Source organism: Aspergillus luchuensis, chromosome 4 (genome assembly GCF_016861625.1).
Source record: "Aspergillus luchuensis IFO 4308 DNA, chromosome 4, nearly complete sequence".
NCBI lineage: Eukaryota > Fungi > Ascomycota > Eurotiomycetes > Eurotiales > Aspergillaceae > Aspergillus > Aspergillus luchuensis.
This window is the reverse complement of record NC_054852.1, coordinates 1,604,561-1,614,962: the sequence shown is the minus strand read 5'-3', so window position 1 is coordinate 1,614,962 and position 10,402 is coordinate 1,604,561. Positions and strand designations below refer to the sequence as shown.

The following is a 10,402-nucleotide window of genomic DNA, read 5'->3' as shown; positions in this document are numbered from 1 at the left end:
TGGTAACGGTTTAGACCATACTCTCACTTTATACTCAGACCACGAGGCTTTTTGAAAACTATAACATCAAGCGATGACTCCAAAGGCATCTCCTGGTATGTGGCCAAAATCCCTCCAACCCAACTGGTCAGCTGCCGCAGCCCCTTGCTTGGCTGAGGTAATGATGGTCGATACTGTCTGCATCGCAAATCCGACGAAACTGATCTACCGGCCGAAGAAGCTTACTGTCGTATCCTGGATGTCCTTTCTAGAATTCCTTCCTCAGGTCAAGTCATGAGGAGCAATATCAGTCTGCTCGCTCGAGGTTATTGCGGCTAGCGTACGAGGAGTAAGTTCGTGTACGGCATCAATGCCGCTTTCTGGAAAGTTTATCATCGGTCGTAGTGTCTTATTCACAGAAGAATTGCCAGTTAGTAGAGATATATATATTTATATATCTGTATGATGTGTAGTACGCAATTAATGGTAGGAAGTAGAGGGGGAATGAAAATTAGTACTTTTCAAGTGATACCAATCCCATCCATAGCCTTCTCTTCGTCGCAGTTACTCATATCCTGTGCTATGCTATGAACATCAAAAGTTATCTCTGCTACTGTAACAGTGGAGTGAGGTGGACGGTCATCATTCCAGTCGGGCCCGGCGATACACGGGCCACTCACAGGTCTACCACCCGACTTCGACCACGCTAATCTAGTAAATCGCCTACTGGCTTTCTATATCGGGGATTTTAGTACACTCATCTACAGCCAGTATTATACATCAGAAACTTTCACGCTATTGTGTGGATGGAACTTTATTCAAGACCTTGTGATGTCTTTTGACCCGAGTATCTGCTGATGATACCGAAAAAGCTCCCCTTGGCCAGTATGGGTGGAAGGGGACGGAGTTCGGAACAGTCTTTGCAGCCTCAACAACAGAACCACCAAGGCTTACGAGAGGCTCATGCCAAGTAACCTTAATGAGGCGCGCATCCAGGATGGCTGGTACCAGTTGGCGAGTATGTGCGCCACTTGTTGACGGTAAGCAACGTTGTCGACTGTGTTAGCCTGCTCCTGATTATGGAGGACTGTAAGCTGATGGTCTGGCGGATCATGACATGAGTTCATTTTCTAGGGAATCAAAGAGCTGGCATCGACTTCGAAGCCTGTTTGATAGGCATACGATGTCTTTGAGACATGTTTGGGATTTCCCTCCTTTGTCAAGGTTTACCTTAGCCGAGGGATACACACTATATTTATTGGCCCCTTCAAAATCCTGGGACGAAGCATTGCTCCTGTGACTGAGATTGAAGGCTTGGTAAGCCTACTGGGAGTCTCCTTGGGGTATCCTTGGCAATGTCTCAGCCAGATCGTAGGGATACCGCCTCTTGATTCATACTTCCTGCATTGGCTTCTTCTCCAAATAGCCCTTTTTTCCGCTATCTTCCCCGGCCATGCTCACCGTCATGAGGTATGATTGCAACAGGGTTGACACTTGCTGATCATTTGTAAGGTTGACTAACCTCCAAGAATCATTATGAGAATGCTAACCTACCATGAGTTTGGACCGCAATGGCACGAGTGGAACGTAGGGTGGCAGCACGGCTTATGAACCTTATCAACGCGACTCCTCAACTGTAGCCACCAATACCCGCCTAGAACACATTCTCGGTGGTTAAGGTTTCATCCTGGCTATTTGGCGAGTTATTGAGCCTTGACATTTGTGGGACACATGTCAAGCATGACCCGCCACTCAAATGGAAGGTTGAATGGCCGAAGCGAATTTGAGACGATGCTGATTCAGCATAACCCCTTGGATCCGTGCCATCATAGTCGTCCGATCACGGAGTAAAAGTACTGTGCCAGCTGAACTACTCAACACTAGCCCAATGGTACCCGATATGTTGATTATATATTCGAGCACCATGCATGGTTTGAAATCAAAACCAGGGGAAATGGTGCAGAGTCAAGTCGCACCTGCAGAATATTTGAAAAACTCCGTGAAATAAGATCAGTCAATATCCCTAGCAAGGCAAATGAACTGGCGGCGCTCGAGGACCGTGTAGATATGGCAGGAAGAATGATCCGTCGGTCAAGCTGCTTCAAGCATGTCATGTCACCACTACTACTCTACCGACTACATTCCAGCAACAATAACCTTGTTTCTCTCGACATCGTTCGCTGACTAGTTAGTCCGAGTTTCGGAAGTTGAATAAGCCAACTTACACTCTGGAGGCTTTCGTTGGTAAGAAACGCAAGGTACATGCAGGGTAACAGGGCACGGATTTTGACTGCCTGGCCTTTCGGCATGCGTCTCTCTGCGTTGTTTCCACCGATATCATCGGCGAAGCGAGAAATCTTTCGGCCTGGCCCGTGGAATTTTGTGTCTCATGCCCAGGGAGGAAAGATGTTAGGAGAATCTTCACCCCAGACTTCTTCTTCCTTCGTCACGTGCCCGCTGCAAGCTGCTGATCGTCGCCAAATGGGGCGGCGACGACTTTCCTCTGTAGGACTCCTTCCCCCCTCGCCAAACGGCCGCCGCTCGCCATCGCAACGCCGTCCCTTGATGCATTTCCAGAACACGGCTGCCTAGTTGCTGGATTACCACCCGAAGCAGGGGTTGAGACACCGATATCCCCTTGATAAACGTTGTGGCCTGACGGTTGAGGTAGCTCCACAGGATGTCGGCCTCGATGGACCAGAGTTCCAAGTCTAGAATTTCCAAACAGGGTAATTCCACAGAGTGCCCAGATGGTGTGCTCCTGGTCCACCGCCATGGTTGTGTCCACTCAGAGGCAGTCCCTGTCAGCGTGGGAAGAGTCCCCAGAAACGGAAACTGAAGGACACTGGAAGCTCACCAGAACAATTTAGTGCCTGTCAACTAATTGCAACATCACGATTCGCTGCATGTATTGCAATGCAACCCAATTGAGATGCTCTGCTGAGTTCAACTCTTTGCAATCGCCCCCTAGATGCGCGTGGAATGCACCTTAACCAGTTCAGCGCATGCCGTAGTTGAGACACCCTCCCCCACTTGGCCATGGGGGCCCTAAATCTACATGTGTATAAAGTGTACTTCTCTTCGACACGGATGGGGAAGGCCAGATGGACTTTGGTCTGACAACGGCGAACGACTGATCAATAGACATCTCCCGCAAACATGGAGGGTCCATCTCGTGTGTACCTTTTTGGAGACCAGACCAGCGACATTGAAGCTGGCTTGCGCCGTCTGCTCCAAGCGAAGAACAGCACCATTGTCCAGTCTTTTTTCCAGCAGTGCTTCCATGCGATCCGTCAAGAGATCGCGAAGCTCCCGCCGTCTCAACGGAAGCTCTTTCCACGCTTCACAAGCATTGTGGATCTCCTCTCCAGGAGCCGTGAATCAGGTCCTAGCCCTGTCCTGGAGAGTGCGCTGACATGCATCTACCAGTTGGGTTGTTTCATTCAGTAAGTCATTTAGTTGCCTATCATACTTGACAATTCTGACCAGCCCTTAGCTTTTATGGGGATCTTGGACATGACTACCCTACGCCCTCCAACAGCCATCTTGTTGGGCTGTGCACCGGTGTTTTGAGTTGCACGGCTGTAAGTTGCGCCAGAAATGTTGGTGAGCTTATTCCAGTTGCAGTGGAAGCAATTGTAATTGCACTGCGGCTGGGAATCTGCGTTTTCCGAGTTCGAGAACTGGTGGCCTCCGCCGATTCCGAGTCAACATGCTGGTCAGCGTTGGTTTCTGGAATCAGCGAAGCAGAGGCTGGCCGCCTGATTGACGAGTATAGCAGTAAGAAGGTGTGATCTCCCGTACCTTATTCCCCGCATTGTAGGGTGCTGACCTATGCAGGCTACCCCACCTTCTTCGAAGCCGTATATCAGCGCGGTAAGCGCTAATGGTGTTACTGTCAGTGCACCACCTACGGTCCTTGATGAGTTCGTCGAGACCTGCATTTCCAAGAACTACAAACCAGTGAAGGCTCCGATTCATGGCCCGTACCATGCGCCACATCTGTATGATGATAAGGATATTGAACGCATCCTGCAGCAATCCTCTGCTCTGGAGGAACTGACCAGCTGGTCACCCGCTATTCCCGTCATTTCCAGTAACACTGGAAAGCCGATTAAGGCAAAGTCCCTCAAAGATCTCTTTAAGGTCGCACTGGAGGAAATACTACTGCGACGACTATGCTGGGACAAGGTCACGGAATCCTGCACATCAGTCTGCAAGACCGGCACAAACCACTCTTGCAAATTGTTTCCGATTTCAAGTAGCGCCACCCAGAGTTTGTTCACCGTCCTCAAGAAGGCCGGTGTGAGCGTCAGCTTGGAGACTGGGGTAGGAGAGATCGCGATGAACCCAGAAACGCGGAACCTCACTGGAAAGGCAGAAAACTCGAAGATTGCTATCATCGGTATGTCTGGAAGATTTCCTGAGTCAGATGGTACGGAGGCCTTCTGGGACCTCTTGTACAAGGGACTCGATGTACATCGCAAAGTCCCCGCAGACCGCTGGGACGTTGATGCCCACGTCGACATGACCGGCTCAAAGAGAAACACAAGCAAAGTGTCTTACGGTTGTTGGATCAACGAACCCGGCCTGTTTGACCCCAGATTCTTCAACATGTCGCCCCGGGAAGCCCTCCAAGCAGATCCTGCACAACGTCTTGCTTTGCTTACAGCGTACGAGGCTCTCGAGATGGCTGGCTTCATCCCGGATAGCTCTCCTTCGACACAGAGGGACCGCGTGGGTATTTTCTACGGAATGACCAGTGACGACTATCGTGAGATCAACAGCGGCCAGGACATTGATACCTATTTCATTCCTGGCGGTAACCGAGCATTCACGCCGGGTCGGATAAACTACTACTTCAAATTCAGCGGGCCTAGTGTGAGTGTTGACACAGCGTGCTCGTCGAGTCTAGCTGCTATCCATATGGCCTGCAATTCGATCTGGAGAAATGACTGCGATGCCGCCATCACTGGAGGTGTAAACATTCTGACCAACCCTGACAACCACGCGGGTCTGGATCGGGGCCATTTCCTATCTACCACTGGCAACTGTAACACCTTTGATGACGGCGCCGACGGCTACTGTAGAGCGGACGGAGTTGGCAGCATCGTTTTGAAGCGGCTCGAAGATGCCGAGGCCGACAACGACCCGATCCTGGCAGTCATTAACGGTGCTTACACCAACCACTCGGCGGAGGCCGTGTCAATTACTCGCCCCCACGTTGGTGCGCAAGCATTCATCTTCAACAAGCTGCTCAATGATGCGAACATCGACCCCAAGGAAGTGAGCTACGTGGAAATGCATGGCACCGGAACTCAAGCCGGTGATGCAGTGGAAATGCAATCTGTTCTTGACGTCTTCGCACCAGACTACCGCCGGGGTCCCGGTCAATCGCTTCATATCGGCTCTGCTAAGGCCAACATCGGACACGGCGAATCCGCATCAGGAGTGACTGCTCTTGTCAAGGTCCTCCTAATGATGAGAGAAAACATGATTCCTCCTCATTGCGGTATCAAGACCAAAATCAATTCCAATTTCCCGACCGACCTGGCCAAGCGCAATGTTCATATCGCCTTCCAGCCCACTCCATGGAATCGTCCAGCTTCCGGAAAGCGGCGAACCTTTGTCAACAACTTCTCTGCTGCTGGTGGTAACACTGCCCTTCTAGTGGAAGATGCTCCCATACCGGAACGTCAGGGGCAGGACCCCCGGTCGTTCCATTTGGTCTCCGTGTCAGCAAGATCCCAGTCTGCACTGAAGAACAACATCGAAGCCCTGGTGAAGTTTATTGACGCTCAGGGCAAGTCCTTTGGGGTGAAAGAAGCCGAATTTCTTCCGAACCTGGCGTACACGACCACCGCACGCCGCATCCACCATCCGTTCCGTGTCACTGCTGTCGGAGCGAACCTGCAATCCCTGCGTGACTCGCTGCATGGTACTTTGCAACGTGAGACCTATACCCCAGTACCCTCAACGGCTCCTGGTATTGGATTCGTCTTCACCGGCCAAGGCGCCCAATACACCGGAATGGGCAAGGAGCTCTACCGCAGTTGTTTCCAATTCCGCACCACCATTGAGCACTTTGACTGCATCGCAAGAAGCCAGGGCCTTCCTTCTATCCTGCCTCTCGTCGATGGAAGCGTACCCGTTGAAGACCTTAGCCCAGTCGTGGTACAAGTGGGCACTACTTGTGTGCAAATGGCTCTGGTCAATTACTGGACTGCGTTGGGTGTGAAGCCGGCCTTCATTATCGGACACAGTCTCGGTGACTATGCAGCCCTTAACACGGCCGGTGTTCTATCCACCAGCGATACAATCTATCTGTGTGGCCGCCGTGCTCAGTTGCTGACGAAGGAGTGCAAGATTGGGACACATTCGATGCTGGCCATCAAGGCGTCTCTGGCAGAGGTTAAACAGTTCCTTAGAGATGAGCTCCACGAAGTCTCTTGCATTAACGCGCCAGCAGAGACTGTCGTCAGCGGTCTTGTCGCTGATATTGATGAGCTGGCTCAGAAATGCTCCACAGAGGGTTTGAAGTCAACCAAGCTCCGTGTCCCTTATGCCTTCCATTCCTCTCAAGTGGACCCTATCTTGGATTCATTTGAGAATATTGCTCAAGGTGTCACCTTCCACAAGCCGACAACACCTTTTGTCTCAGCCCTGTTCGGAGAAGTGATCACTGACGCCAACTGGGAGTGTCTCGGCCCCAGGTACCTGCGCGATCATTGCAGAAAGACAGTCAACTTCCTTGGCGGTGTGGAAGCTACAAGGCATGTGAAGCTGACCAACGACAAGACTCTGTGGGTTGAGATTGGCTCACATACCATTTGCTCTGGAATGATCAAGGCAACACTTGGACCGCAAGTCACAACGGCTGCATCTCTACGCCGCGAAGAAGATACCTGGAAGGTCCTTTCAAACAGTCTTGCGAGCCTTCATCTGGCGGGTATTGACATCAATTGGAAGCAATATCACCAGGACTTTACCTCCTCTCTCTCGGTCCTCCGCCTCCCAGGCTACAAGTGGGATCTCAAGAACTACTGGATTCCCTATACCAACAACTTCTGCCTGAGTAAGGGCGCTCCAGTAGCGGCAGTGGCTGCAGGGCCACAGCATGAGTTCCTGACAACCGCGGCTCAGAAGGTCATTGAGACTCGAGGTGATGGAACAACAGCCACAGTTGTAATAGAAAACGACATTGCTGATCCTGACCTTAACCGCGTCATTCAAGGCCACAAGGTCAACGGCGCTGCTTTGTGTCCCTCAGTAAGTTGTTGCCCTTGCACGAACTACCGCGTTAACATCGCACTAACCAAGACATAGTCACTGTATGCCGACATATCTCAGACGCTTGCAGAGTACCTCATCAAGAAGTATAAGCCTGAGTACGATGGACTTGGACTGGATGTCTGTGAGGTTACAGTGCCACGGCCATTGATTGCGAAAGGTGGACAGCAGCTCTTTAGAGTATCTGCGACAGCGGATTGGGCGGAGAAGAAGACAACCCTTCAGATCTATTCAGTCACTGCAGAAGGGAAGAAGACCGCTGATCACGCAACTTGCACTGTCCGACTATTTGATTGTGCTGCTGCTGAGGCGGAGTGGAAACGAGTTTCCTACCTTGTCAAGAGGAGCATTGACCGACTGCATGATATTGCTGAGGATGGTGACGCTCACCGTCTCGGTAGAGGCATGGTTTACAAACTCTTCGCCGCTCTGGTTGATTATGACGAAAACTTCAAGAACATTCGTGAGGTTATTCTTGACAGTGAACAGCACGAAGCTACCGCACGCGTCAAGTTCCAAGCGTCACAGGGCAAGTTCCACCGGAACCCGTTCTGGATTGACAGCTTTGGACACCTATCTGGGTTCATCATGAACGCAAGCGATGCAACAGACTCCAAGAACCAGGTCTTTGTCAATCACGGATGGGACTCAATGCGTTGTTTGAAGAAGTTCTCCCCTGATGTCACCTACAGAACCTATGTTAGAATGCAGCCTTGGAAAGACTCCATCTGGGCTGGTGATGTCTACGTCTTCGATGGGGAGGATATTGTTGCGGTGTATGGCGCAGTCAAGGTGAGCTCGGCCCGCACTCAGTTTCAGAAGGTTCAATGCGCTAAACACTGCTGTCACAGTTCCAAGCCTTATCGCGCAAGATCCTCGATACGGTCCTGCCACCCGTTGGGGCTTCGAAGGCCCCCGCCAGACCCGCCGCCAGCGCTCAGAAGGCGGCCCCTGCTGCTACTAGCAAGAGTCGTGCTAGTGCCCCGGCTCCGGCGAAGCCTGCTGCTAAGCCCAGTGCCCCAAGCCTGGCCAAGCGGGCACTTACCATCCTCGCGGAGGAAGTGGGACTCTCCGAATCCGAGATTACAGATGATCTGGTGTTCGCCGACTACGGTGTGGACTCTCTTCTTTCCCTGACAGTCACGGGCAGGTATCGTGAAGAGCTGGATATCGACCTCGAATCCTCCGTCTTCATCGACCAGCCGACCGTGAAAGACTTCAAGCAGTTCCTGGCACCGATGAGCCAGGGAGAAGTCAGTGATGGGTCCACCAGTGACCCAGAGTCCAGTAGCTCCTTCAATGGTGGCTCTTCGACAGACGAGTCCAGTGCTGGGTCCCCTGTCAGCTCACCACCAAATGAGAAGGTTACGCAGGTTGAGCAGCATGCTACGATAAAGGAGATTCGCGCCATCTTGGCCGACGAGATAGGTGTTTCTGAGGAGGAGCTGAAGGACGATGAGAACTTGGGAGAGATGGGTATGGACTCTCTCCTTTCGCTTACTGTGCTTGGTAGGATCCGTGAGACATTGGATCTGGATCTGCCGGGTGAGTTCTTCATCGAGAACCAAACTCTGAATGACGTGGAGGATGCATTGGGCCTCAAACCCAAGCCTGCGCCTGCACCTGCGCCTGCACCCGTTCCCGCACCCGTGTCCGCGCCCATATTGAAGGAGCCTGTACCCAACGCAAACTCTACCATCATGACCCGGGCGAGCCCCCACCCTCGATCAACCTCTATTTTGTTGCAAGGAAACCGAAAACCGCCACCAAGACCCTGTTCCTGTTCCCTGATGGTTCTGGCTCCGCAACATCGTACGCAACCATTCCCGGAGTGTCTCCAGACGTGTGTGTCTACGGGTTGAACTGCCCGTATATGAAGACTCCAGAGAAGCTCAAGTATCCTCTTGCTGAAATGACATTCCCGTACCTGGCCGAGATCCGCCGCAGACAGCCCAAGGGCCCGTACAACTTCGGTGGATGGTCTGCAGGTGGTATTTGCGCCTATGATGCCGCTCGCTACATGATTCTCGAAGAGAACGAACAGGTTGACCGATTGCTCCTCCTCGACTCGCCCTTCCCCATCGGCTTAGAGAAGTTGCCCACCCGGCTTTACGGCTTCATCAACTCAATGGGTCTCTTTGGAGAAGGCAACAAGGCTCCCCCGGCCTGGTTGCTTCCTCACTTCCTGGCCTTCATTGATTCCCTCGATACCTATAGGGCCGTTCCCCTCCCCTTTGACGATCCGAAGTGGGCTAAGAAGATGCCTAAGACGTTTATGATCTGGGCCAAGGACGGTATTTGCAGCAAGCCGGATGACCCGTGGCCCGAGCCGGACCCGGACGGCAAGCCGGACACGAGAGAAATGGTCTGGCTCCTCAAGAACCGGACCGACATGGGACCCAACAAATGGGACACGCTCGTTGGGCCACAAAATGTCGGTGGAATCACCGTGATTGAGGGTGCAAACCATTTCACCATGACTTTGGGACCCAAGGCCAAGGAACTGGGCTCCTTTATTGGTAACGCCATGGCCAATTAGATTGTTATGCATTGCGCCTTCCTCCAAGACTCCCGCCAGAACTGACAGCACTGCCATTCTACTGATGGAATTCGCATATTAATCCACTAATATTGTCGTTGTACCCCTTAGGATTTGAGCACACTATTGCTGTGATTGCCGTTGACGAATTTTGTGCCGCTAATGGTCTATCTGGCTTTTGGTTTTTGGAGTTGAAGTGATGATGATGAGAAAAGACGAACGATGTGATATACGAACCCCCTCATGTCATTTGCTACTTACTTCCTGATTGGAGTTAGTTGATATGTCTCATCTACGTACCTATGTTGCTTGATTTTGCTTTATGATAGAGAATGCCAATACGAGAAAAAAAAAGTCATATCAAACTTGTGCCTATACTCAATTGACGACATGAGCAGTCCACAGAAGGAAACTTTACAAGAGCCTTTGGGAATAGTAGTAGAATGGTAGATCATATCGCCCATAGCCATATAGCTTAGATTTTACCGATAAAACGAAACACCGCAAAAGACTTTTAAGGTGGTTAGAGCCCTTCTTCATCATGACTGGAACCGCAACGAGTAAAAGGAAACAACGGAACCTCCTAACAAATGC

At 51.5% G+C, this 10,402-nt stretch overlaps 3 protein-coding genes across 3 annotated transcripts; all 3 read left to right on the top strand.

Annotated features, from left to right (window-relative positions):
- Positions 1-2,241: 2,241 nt before the first annotated feature.
- On the top strand, positions 2,242-2,571 carry AKAW2_40583A (uncharacterized protein; the record flags this gene model as incomplete). The annotated part of the gene is made up of 1 exon (XM_041688927.1): positions 2,242-2,571. One exon carries the CDS (start codon positions 2,242-2,244, stop codon positions 2,569-2,571), a length of 330 nt encoding a protein of 109 aa, XP_041542663.1.
- A 567-nt stretch (positions 2,572-3,138) lies between these two features.
- On the top strand, positions 3,139-9,131 carry pksP (polyketide synthase alb1; the record flags this gene model as incomplete). The annotated part of the gene is made up of 5 exons (XM_041688926.1): positions 3,139-3,425; positions 3,476-3,767; positions 3,820-7,248; positions 7,306-8,061; positions 8,121-9,131. The coding sequence occupies 5 exons, from the start codon at positions 3,139-3,141 to the stop codon at positions 9,129-9,131; spliced, it is 5,775 nt and encodes a 1,924-aa protein (XP_041542662.1).
- Positions 9,132-9,142: 11 nt separating this feature from the next.
- Positions 9,143-9,808, top strand: AKAW2_40581A (thioesterase domain-containing protein; the record flags this gene model as incomplete). Its single annotated transcript, XM_041688925.1, has 1 exon — positions 9,143-9,808. One exon carries the CDS (start codon positions 9,143-9,145, stop codon positions 9,806-9,808), a length of 666 nt encoding a protein of 221 aa, XP_041542661.1.
- Positions 9,809-10,402: the final 594 nt, after the last annotated feature.